Source organism: Delphinus delphis, chromosome 1, assembly GCF_949987515.2.
Source record: "Delphinus delphis chromosome 1, mDelDel1.2, whole genome shotgun sequence".
Classification (NCBI taxonomy): domain Eukaryota; kingdom Metazoa; phylum Chordata; class Mammalia; order Artiodactyla; family Delphinidae; genus Delphinus; species Delphinus delphis.
This window is the reverse complement of record NC_082683.1, coordinates 66,851,447-66,863,501: the sequence shown is the minus strand read 5'-3', so window position 1 is coordinate 66,863,501 and position 12,055 is coordinate 66,851,447. Positions and strand designations below refer to the sequence as shown.

The following is a 12,055-nucleotide window of genomic DNA, read 5'->3' as shown; positions in this document are numbered from 1 at the left end:
TACAGAAGTATGAACTGAATTCTTTTTAGAAGAAAAATTTGGGTTTCTTAAAGAGCATGGAAAGAAATTCACCTGTTAAGATCATATCTCTTGTTATTGCTCATCCTGTTTGGAGAAAATAAGAGTCCCACCAACCAAGTTCCCCATTATTTAGGGGGATTGTGAACATATATTTATTTTTCATCTTGTACTTATTCTTTTTGCACAATCTTGGGCCCTCCAAGTAATAGGAATACATTATTTCTTCTTTGGAAAAAAGATGCTGAAATTAGGATTAGTATAAAATTTGTAGCAACTCACATTAAGGATGATATATTGTTAGTAATCCGTGATAAGCACCCTTTTAGTTGAAAGTTGTCATATGAACTTAAGTGAATTTAAAGTAGCAATTGAACTGCTTTTAAATTAATTACCCTCAATAAATACTTATTGCTTACCTTCTGAGCATGTGGCACAGAGGGGAATATGATGCTTATTGTGCCTTCAAAGTTTTTAAAATCTAGTAGAAAAGAGAAATGTGTACACAACTCTGCTACAAATTAAATATTCTAAATTCTGAATTATAGGCATAAGGAGAATGTATAGAAGTGTTGAAGAGGAAGCTTTTGCTTGGTACTGGTTTTATCTTATTCATAGCTTACATTTATTGAAGGTATACTAGGTGCTGGGCACTGTTATATAATGTGTTGTTCTGTTTAATTTTAATAACACCATGAGGCAGATATTGTTATTATTCCCATTTTTACAAATGTGTAAATTGAGGCACAGATAGATTAAATAACTTGCCAAACTTTATACAGCTCATAAGTGCCAGTACTAGAATTCACATCCAAGTGGGCCTGTCCCAGAGCTTACTCTCTTAATTGTTTTACTGTACTGCCTCTCATAACCTTAGATGTTTATGATCCCCAGGGGTGTCCACAGATTTTTGTCTGAGAACAAATGTGTCATATTAATCGTGCCGTCTATCCCTTGCCTAGATAATATTAAGATTCCATGCTTTCTTTTTTAGATGTAGTGTTAGCTGTTTACTTAGATCCAATGTCTGAGAGAAACCTCTGAGAAAATGTTATTTGCTCCCTGTTTTCACCTTCACCAACTAGGCAGCTAAAATATAGAGCTGATTTTGTTATTCTTTCACTTTAAAAAAGCCTTTGATGGCTTCTTCAAACTTACAGGTTAAGATCCAAACTTTGTACAGGATACTTTACAGGTTGACCCTGCCTTACCTTTTTGAAATGAATTTCTCTCCATTTTACCAAATTAACTCTCAATCCAAGCTACACAATACAATTCCTTTTTCCTAAACATTTATACTTTTTTACATTTAGATGCCTTAATACAGGCTTTTTCCTCTGCTGGAAGGTGCTATTCCTCTCTTTGTTAAATAATATAACACTAACCCCTCACTGCCCTTGTCAGACATCACCTTTCCCTGACCTGCCTTTCCTTACAGTTTCCTCTGTTTCTTTCTCAGTGCTCTTGGAGCACTTTGACTTTGTTAGACTCTAAGCTCTGTGAGGGCAAGGACCATTGTATCCCCAGCTTAGTGTCAGGCACATTGTAGGCCTTCAATAAAATTTGTAACACTCATCACATTCTGATTTAGTTATATGTTTATGTGTCTGTCTTCCAGTTAGATTTTAAGATCTTTGAGTATGGTGACTAAGTCATATATATATTTTTTCTGAATCTAGCTCAGTTTCTAGGACTGTGTGGGTGCCAGATAATGTTTTTTTGAATTGAACATGTGTTTGAATTCTGAATCTTGTGGCATAGATAAGGGAGGGGGAAGAAGTTGGGGCAGCCACTTTATGGCACAACTACTGCACTCTATTGAGGTGGTTCCCCTGGACAGGTTATACCTTTAATATTTCTCATATTAAATTTATATTGGGAATTCTATCAAAAAATCTCAAATTTTTAGCTAATGAAATGACTAAGATATGACTTAAACATCTTAGGGAAGTATTGTAAAATGTTAATGTATGTTTAACAGCATGATTCATGTCAAAGATATTATCACTTTTCTTTCAGCTACAATGAGCTATTGTTTATTATTGATACTTGTCAAGGAGCATCCATGTATGAGAGATTTTATTCTCCTAACATAATGGCTTTAGCTAGTAGCCAAGTGGGAGAAGATTCACTCTCGGTAGGTGCATTTTTTCTTTCCCGTTTATAAATGGCATTGTCTTTGGAATGTGTAGCTATTTCTAGGATCACTTATATGCTTTATAAATATATCTGTTATTTCTTATTCTTAGAATTCTTTATATCTTAGAAGGAAATTTTGATTATATTTAAAATATTTTGTTGTAATGTGATGATCCTATCTATTAGACATACACTTTTTTTTCCTTTGCTTTTTTTTTATAGCATCAACCTGATCCTGCAATTGGAGTCCATCTTATGGATAGATACACATTTTATGTCTTAGAATTTTTGGAGGAAATTAATCCAGCTAGCCAAACTAATATGAATGATCTTGTAAGTATTTGCTTGATTTGATTATAGCACAATAGCTATGCTAACCTTAATGTGATAAGTGAAGTCTGTTATTCCTCGACTTCTAGGGTACTCTTCCATATGCTGAATGGTGGCCTTTTAAAGTGTTTTGAATCTCCCATTACAGTAGTATCTCTTTCTTTACTACAAGAGGCCTAAAACCTTAGCCTAGTTAACTTGCTATTCCTTGAGGTATTTTGCTATTCTCATTCATTTGCTCATGGTTTTTTTTCCCTACCAGAAGTCTCCTTTTTTAGATTCACATATTGAAATTCTACCTATTCTTTGGGAGTCAGATCAGATCCTACCTCCTCCAGGAGATCTTCTCATAGTCTTCTTGTTGGAATTTATGTAAAATAAGTAAAGCTACTCAGAGCTTTCTTTCTTTTTTTTTTTTATGCCATTTGTCACAGTCTGTCTTTGTTTGGACTTACTAATTGAGTGTAAATGTTTTTCTCACTTAATGGGAAGTTCTTGAAGGAGAGAGGCCTCCTCTTACATATTTTTGTGCACCCTACAACTTCTAGCACCATGTTTTGATGTGGCCTGTTGAATTTAGTTCAACTTTTTTTCCTGAATTTTCTGCACTGATTGTCTCTTTTAAAATAAATCTACTTTGAAGTTGCTATCAAAAGTAAGCATAATAAAAAGCTTGAAATAGCAGTTCTAGACTGGATAATTACTGTGAATTAATGACTTTCATTGTTTTTCATTAATTTATATCTTAATTCATTCACAAATATTTCTTGAGATTTTGCTAAGTGACAGGCACTGGCTGTACTCTAGAGATAGAGGCAGATACTGTCCCTGCTTTCATGGAGCTTTGGAATGAATGGGAGCCTGAGTAGATAGGGTTCTGGACTCTAGTATTTCATAAACCAAGCAGCTTTGTATTGATCTCTTTTATTATATAGAAACCTTTCAGGTAGATTTCTATTTATTAAAGAGGTTCAACTCTAAAATTCTGAAAACCACTGCTTTAAGCTATCAGATTTGATAACATCAAACTACTTACTACATTTTGAAGTTTCGAAAGGGAATAACTGCCAACTAGGAATTCTGTAACTTGTAGGGTTATCATTCAGAATTGAAGGAGAGATTAGGAGTTTTCCAGATAAGCAAAACTAAAAGAGTTCATCACCATTTTATAAGAAATGTTAAAGGGACTTCTCTAAGCTAGAAAGAAAAGATACTAATCAATAGTAAGATAAGATATTAAATTAAAAATCTCACTGAAAAAGGTAAATAAAAAGGTAGTGGATTAATCATTTATAAAGTCAGTACAAAGGGTAAAAGACAAAAGTCATAAAATTAATTTAAAATACAATACTTAGTTAAGGGATATATAAAATGAATAGATGTAAAATATGTTATCATAAATGTGTTGGGGAAGTAAAATATAAAGCTTTGGAATGTGTTCAAAATTAAGTTACTATAAACTTAAAGGAGATTGTTATATATGTAGGATGTTATGTGTGACCTATGGTAACCACAAACAAAAAAACCTTTAGTAAATACACAAAAGTAAATGAAAAAGGAATTTAAAATAACTGTAAAGAAAACAGTCAAACAACAAGGGAAGAAAGAAAGAGAAGAATAAAGGAACAGAGATGAACTACAGAAACAGTGAGAAAACAATTAACAAAATGGCAGTAAGTAAATACCTATCAATAATTACTATAAATGTAAGTGGACTAAATTCTCCAATCAAAAGACATAGGGTGGCTGAATGGATTAAAAAAAACAAGACCCTTCTCAATGCTCCTTACAAGACACTCACTTCAAACCTTAAGACACTCACAGTCTGAAAGTGAATGGATGGAAAAAGATATACCATGAAAATGAAAATGAAAAGGAAACTGGGGTAGTAATAGACTTCCAAACAAATACTGTAACAAGGGCATTACATAATACAAAGGGGTCAGTCCAACAGTCCAACAAGAGGATATAACATTTGTAAACATTTGTGCACCCAACATGGCACCACTTAAATATATAAATCAAATAGTAACGGAAGTAAAGGGAGAAATAGACAGTAATACAATAACAGTAGAGGACTTAATACCCCACTTAATATCAATGGATAGATCATCCAGACAGAAAATCAACAAGGAAACATTGGCCTTAAAAGACACCTTATATCAGATTGACTAAATAGATACATACAGAACATTCCATCCAAAACAAAAACAGCAAAATACACATTCAAGTGTACATGGAACATTCTGCAGGATAGATCACATGTTAGGCTATGGACCAAGTCTCAGTAAATTTAAGAAGTCTTAATAAATTTGAGCATCTTTTCTGATCACAACTGTATGAAACCAGAAATCAGTTATAAAAAGAAAACTGGAAAAAAACCCACAAAACGTGGAGACTAAACAACATGCTGTTAAACAATCAGTGGGTTATCAAAGAAATCACAAAATACCTTGAGACAAATGCAAATGGAAACACAACATTCCAAAATCTTTAGGATGCTGCTAGCGAAAGCAGTTTCTAAGAGGGAAGTTCATATTAATACTGACCTACCTCAAGAAACAAGAAAACTCTTAACCATCTAACTCATTTAAAGGAACTAGAAAAAGAAGAACAAACAAAGCCCGAAGTTAGTAGAAAGAAGGCAATAATAAAGATCAGAGCAGAAATAAATGAAATAACAGCTAAAGAGACAATAGAACAATCAATGAAACTAAGAGCTGGTTCTTTGAAAGATAAACAAAATTGGCAAATCTTTAGCCAAACAGATTCATCAAGGAAAAATGAGCCCAAATAAGTAAAATCAGAAATGAAGGAGGAGAAATTACAGTCAATATCACAGAAATACAAAAGATCATAAGAGACTATTATGAACAATTATATGCCAACAAATTAGACAATCTAGAATTGGATAAATTCCTAGAAACATGCAGTCTTCCAAGACTAAATCATGAGGAATTAGAAAATCTGAATAGACCAATTACTAGTAATGAAATTAAATCAGTAATCCAAAAAAAAGAAAAAACGCCAACAAACAAAAGTCCAGGTCTAGGTGGCTTCATAGGTGATTCTGCCAAACATTTAAAGAAGGTAATACCCATCTTTGTCAAATTATTCCAAATAAAATAATACACACTTTGGATAATACACACTTCTTCAGTTTGAGAAGAAAGAAAGAACACTTCCAAAGTCATTTTATGAGACTAGAATTACCCTGACACCAAAGCAAAAGAATTGATGCTACAAAAAAAGAAAATTATTGGCCAATATCCCTGATGAATATAGATACAAAAATCCTCAACAAAATATTAGCAAACCAAATTCAACAATACATTAAAAGAATCATGCAGCATGATCAAGTGGGATTCATTCCAGGGATGCAAGTTTGGTTTAACACCTGCAAATCAATAATGTGATACACCACATTGACAAAATGACTGATTTAAATCATATGATCATTTCAATAGATGCAGAAAAAAACATTTGACAATTTGACATCCATTTATGATAAAAACTTTACAAAGTTGGTATAGAGAGAATATATATACCTCAATATAATAAAGGCCATATATGACAAACTCACAGCTAACATTATACTCAGCAGTGAAAAACTGAGAAAGCTTTTTCCTCTAAGATTAGGAACAATACAGGGATGCCCACTCTTGCCACTTTTATCCATAGTGTTGGAAGTCTTAACCACAGAAATTAGTCAAGAAAGAAACAAAACTAAGTTATTTGTAGTGAGGTGGATGGACCTAGTCTGTCATACAGAGTGAAGTAAGGCAGAAAGAGAAAAATAATACCGTATGCTAACACATCTATATAGAATCTAAAAAAAAAAGGATGAACCTAGGGGCAGGACAGGAATAAAGACACAGACCTAGAGAATGGACTTGAGGACATGTGGAGGGGGAAGGGTAAGGTGGGACGAACTGAGAGAGTAACGTTGACAGATATACACTACCAAATGTAAAATAGGTAGCTAGTGGGAAGCAGCTGCATAGCACAGGGAGATCAGCTCGGTGCTTTGCGGCCACCTAGAGGGGTGGGATAAGGAGTGGGGGAGGGAGATGCAAGAGGGAGGGGATATGGGGATATACGTATGCATATAGCTGATTCACTTTGTTTTACAGAAGAAACTAACACAACACTGTAAAGCAATTATATGCCAATAAAGATGTTAAAAAAAAAAAAAGAAATTAGTCAGGAAAAGAAATAAAAGGCATCCAAACTGGAAAGGAAGAAGTAGCAAAACTGTCACTATTTGCAGATGGCGTAATACAGAAATCCCTAAAGACTCTACCAAAAAAACTATTAGAACTAATAATGAATTCAGTTAAGTTGTAAAATACAAAATTAATATACAAAAATTGGCTGAATTTCTGTACACTAATAATGAACTATCAGAAAGAGAAGTGATGAAAACAATCCCTCTTACAATTGTATAAAAAAGAATAAAATACCTAGAGATTAATTTAACCAAGGAGGTGAAAGACCTGTATTCTGAAAACTCTAAGCATTGATGAAAGAAACTGAAGATGACACAAATAAGTAGAATAAATCCATGCTTCTGATTTAGAAGAATTAATATTGCTAAAATGTCCATATTTCCAAAGCAATCTACAGATTTCATGTAATCCATATCAAAATAATAAAGACATTTTTTAAAATAGAACTAGAACAAATAATCCTAAATTTTATATGGAAGCACTGAAGACCCCAAATAGCTAAAGCAATCTTGAGAAAGAAGAACAAGCTGGAGCTATCATATGCCCTGATTTCAAACTATGCTACTAAGCTATAGTAATCAAAACAAGTGTAGTACTGGGAGCACCCTTCTAGTTGCTAGGTGGGATGCTGCCTGCCCAATTCATGAATCATCTAATAAAGCCAAATACATCTTCAAATTTACTTGGTTGACTTTTATTTTTTAATGGATGGGTGGCAGCGATGAGATTTGAAGTGAATTTGGGATGGCTTTCAAGGAGCAGGAAACACAGGCATGGCACCCTGTGAACCCTTTTCAGTTCACTGTCTTTCTTGCTGTTTCCAAGGGCCATTGGTAACTTCCTTTTGGTTGAGCTCTGTTCTTTTTGTGTTCGAGCTCCTGATCTAATTAGCTTTCCACAGTTCATTGTTTTGAGTGAAAAACTCCAGTCCCTTGATTCTGTCTCCACATTTGGTACTATGAAGGTTTAATATGCACCTCCCCATTTGTTTGGAATCCTTTCCCAGATTCCCTGTTGAGAACTACTAGTTATAGCTGCAGTTCTCCTTTTGCTTGGAATCAGTCCGCAGTACTCATTCTTTGAGGTCTGCTCGTTCAGTCCTTTCCCCAGTCTCTCTCTCTCTCTCTCTCTCTTTTTTTTTTTTTTTTTTTAGTTACCATGGGTTTCTGTTAATGTGCACACGAAGTAAAACCCATTGCTAATGGGAATTTCAGAAGCTAAAAGGCTGCAAAGTTTGGTGGGTACCAGACGTTTAAAAGTTATTAGAGTGCTCATCACCTAACCCAAAGAGTCTCATGTTAGGATAAGTTGGTCACAGAATGGGTTAGACTGACATCTAGGTCACTCACCAACCTCAAGAAAACTTCCATGCAATAATGTACACTGTAAAACACCACATAATTCCCAACCCTGCCACAAGTCCCTCTTAGGTATTAGTTTGACTGAGAAAACCAAAGGCCTAGCTAGAAGAAACATGATCCTTTATGTACAAATAGTTGAGCACACTGCCTTCCATCACATCTGCTTAGTTTATATTTAAGAACTATGAATCCTGGAAGCTGCAATTATTTAACAAAATGGCAAAGTTTTACTAAAATCAACCTAGAATTACATTGGCCATTAGGAGGAATGTTCCAAATAGGTAAGATCACTTAAAAACAAGGGCTCCCAAGTTAAATGAACCAAATGGAATACCTTTTTTAATTAGTATGCAGAAGTCTCCAAAAGCTTTCAAAATTCCAAAATAACTTCATTAAAAGATTCGTTGCAAAATCCAATGAAAAATTAAAGATACAAAAGATATCTAAAACAATGCCTAGGCCTCCCCATTTCACCTTCTTGGGGGTTCATTATTAAAACACTTGCCCAGAGATCAATGTTTCAGCTGTTATCAGCTGGGACCCTGGAAAAGAGATTGTTCTCAAGGCTCTGTGCAAATTCTTCCACATCAGCTTAAACTCCCATATGGGCCCCTCACAGAGTTGATGATACAGATTTTTTTGGATAAACTGCTAAATTATTCCCTTAAACACTTAGGGAACTGAAATTATTCAGAGTCTGGTAAGAATTTAGACCTTATACCCGAAGCTAGATATACCCAGAGGAAAAGAAACATTCCAACAATAGGTAGATGGGTGTCATTCCTTTTTGCCAATCCCCAAACCTCCTCTCTTCATCTCAAAATACTTGTAGATATTGGGACTTTGGAAATAGAATTGTTCTGTACTTAATCTGTGTCTTTGTGATGTAGATTTCCTATCTCTATATTCTCTGAGACTTAAGAGCCATTCTTTGAAATGCAATTGTTTCTCATCAGAAAAGAAAAAAAAAGAAGGGAAGAAAAATTTGGAAATTTGGCAGATAAAAAAAAAATCTTAAGTGTCTTCTCCACAAATATTGGTAACTATGAGATCTCTCTTTGCATCTGTGTGTATCTCCTTATGTACGTTGTAGATATGTGGTGGTGTTTTTTTTTAACCTCTAGATGGTACTGCAGAATTACTTTGTAGAAGAGCTCTATTTAGTTGGTTTGAAGACAAGCTTGTAAGGATTGTGTTACCGAGTGCAAGCACGCTCTGCTCGCTGCACAACAGGCCAATAAATCGGGAGACAGGGTGTTGAGGCAAGGAATATGACTTTATTCAGAAAGGCAGCAGACCGAGAAGGTGGTGGACTAAGGTCCCCAATAAAAACATCTTATCGGGGTCTGGATGCCAGTTTCTTTTATAGAATCAGAGAGGGAAGTAAAGCAAGAAGGCAGAATAGAGAGGGAGAGGCGGGGAGGAAGTAAAGTAAAAAGGGCCATCAGTCTTGCAAAACCATCTCCTGGAATGGCCAGCCTCCAGGAGGGCATGTGTTAATTTCTTCTTTCATGCAGCCATTCCCAGGTGGGTAGGGTTCCCTGCGGCAGGCCATTATGTATGATTATAATAACAAAAGCAAGGAAAAGCAAAGGCTAAAGTCAAAGAAACAGAGCCAATGTGGAGTCAAAATGGGCATTCCAAAGTTGTCAGAAATACAACAGAAACTAACTGAAATGCTTTTTAAAATTATGTGATCTAAGATATCTTTTGTAAATAAAAGCTAGTTTAAGGTTGTTGGTTTAAATTAAAGCAGAGATGTCTTTAGAGTTATCAGCATTAAATATAATACTTTTATTTTACCTAGGCTTGCAAGGAAAATAACTGGATATGATGAAGTTTTCATAAGTAATCTAAACAATTGTTAAGAGCAAGTATTAAATAAATATAAGTAGGATAAAAAGTTCTTAGTTGAACTTTTCAAATTAATTTCCCATATCTTTTCAGTAACCTGAAACCTTAAAGTTTTGCTAAGATTAAGTGCTAGAAATTTATTGAATATCTAGCTCTCCCCAAATAAGAAAAAATACTGAGCCATTAATTACTGAACATAGGTTTATCTACTTTTGGTTTCTTATTATAGAGAAACTAAAGATAAATTTGGGTTTATTAGTAAGCGTGTGTCGAGTGAAAAAAAATGTGCAACCAAAAGTTGAGAATTATGTCTTGTTTGGCAGACAAAATTGAGGACTTAAGCCCAGGATGTAGCTTCTCAGATAGCTCTGAGGGACTGTTATGAAGAGGTAAGGGAGGAACCAGATTTTATAAGAGTTTTTGCAAGAAAGACCAGGTAGTCAGAATATCAAAAGATTTCTGTTGGACTTCCCTGGTGGCGCAGTGGTTGAGGGTCCGCCTGCCGATACAGGGGACACGGGTTCGTGCCCCGGTCCGGGAAGATCCCACGTGCCGCGGAGCGGCTAGGCCCGTGAGCCATGGCCGCTGAGCCTGCGCATGCGGAGCCTGTGCTCCGCAGCGGGAGAGGCCACGGCAGTGAGAGGCCCGCGTACCGCAAAAAAAAAAAAAAAAAAAAAAAAGATTACTGTTAGTTAAATAAAACCAGACATCTCAAATTAATGAATTTAGCACTTTTCTATATATGGGAAGATGCAAGAGTCTGGGCTCATTGAAATCATTCCTTCGATATGCATCATAGCTGTCTAGGGCCAGTATCCTGGGCTTTCCCATCCTGAGTCCCTTCAGGGTGCACCTTTGGGAGCAGCTGTAGTGGCTCGATGGCTGCAACATCCTTTGTTTACTGATATGGCAGGCAACATTATTCATTCACACTTGTTTGGTGCCATGCTGAGAAATTTTCTATGAGAAAGCACATGTTTCTAGAAATTATAAAAAAGTATTTATAAGTTTGCCAATCTGTAATGCTAGGGTAAGAGATAGTCCACAATTGTTTACTTCCTAAATTTTCACTAGAAATTAAGGTTTTTAAAGGTTAAAAATTCTAATTATGCAAGTAAAGCTATTAGAAACGATATGGGAGACATCTCCATAGGCAGGGAAAAGCAGGATGTGTTTTTGGCTAAGAAAAAGTATGAGGAATAAAGATGCATTTGTGTTAAGGGAAATGAGGATAATTTTATCTTAACTAGAACTTCTGGTTATGAAGGACAAACTAAACGTATATAAAAGGTTGAGAGAGAGAATTTTACCTTGTCTAATCAAGCTGGCTGAAATTGAATTGTTTATAAAGGTTTTAAAAATTAAGCTTTATTATCAATAGTGTACTTCAAACTAGAACTTAATTTTTTTCATCTGCTAAGTAGACAATATTGCTAAGTAGACAATATTGCTAAGTAGACAATATTGATCTGTGATCCTGTTTCTTCAAGTGTCCAAACCTTTTGGTATCTTTGACAGACTTCCCAAAATCAGATTCTAAAACTGAAGCCTTTTGACCTCAATTAACTTTCAAGTTTTTCAGAGGGTGCCTGGAACATTTCAAAGGATGTATTTCCTCTCCTTATAAAAAGGAAGATGTTAAACTGATTAGGCTTATTTCATACTTTAAGTTACATGGGAAACATTGTCTAATAAGAAGGAACAAGCCTTCTTTATGCTGTGTCTATATAGATATGTATTATAAGTGTTCCAGAAATTGCATGAAATTCTTGGAAGTCTGATATATCTGGGTGTATTATATTGTCTGTCATCAAAATTGAGGCTTACACCAAAGGACTGAACCTCAGTATTAGGGAGTTGCTCTAGCTGACTTTCATGCAAAGGCAGCAGCAATAGAGGCTTATAAAGATGGTGGCACATGTGGATGAAGTCCATTCTGCTTCTGCAAAACATGACCCTCTCATTGCCAGACTTTTGCCATCCTGATGTCCTTGTAACATGGCAACAGTTTGTTCCTGAATCAGAGAAATTAAGGTGGGTAAATAATGGCTGTAAACTGAATGACCAGTCAGGGCTATGGGAGAACCTAGACAGCGTTTGGTTCTTCCTGGCAAACGTTTTTCT

At 35.2% G+C, this 12,055-nt stretch overlaps 1 protein-coding gene across 1 annotated transcript in view; it reads left to right on the top strand.

Moving 5' to 3' along the window:
• Positions 1-12,055, top strand: part of PIGK (phosphatidylinositol glycan anchor biosynthesis class K) — a 137,979-nt gene that overhangs the window by 42,989 nt on the left and 82,935 nt on the right. Inside the window, exons 7-8 of the mRNA XM_060023857.1 lie at positions 2,038-2,155; positions 2,380-2,490. Of these exons, the coding sequence (XP_059879840.1) occupies positions 2,038-2,155; positions 2,380-2,490 (229 nt within the window). The remainder of the gene's footprint in view (positions 1-2,037; positions 2,156-2,379; positions 2,491-12,055) is intronic.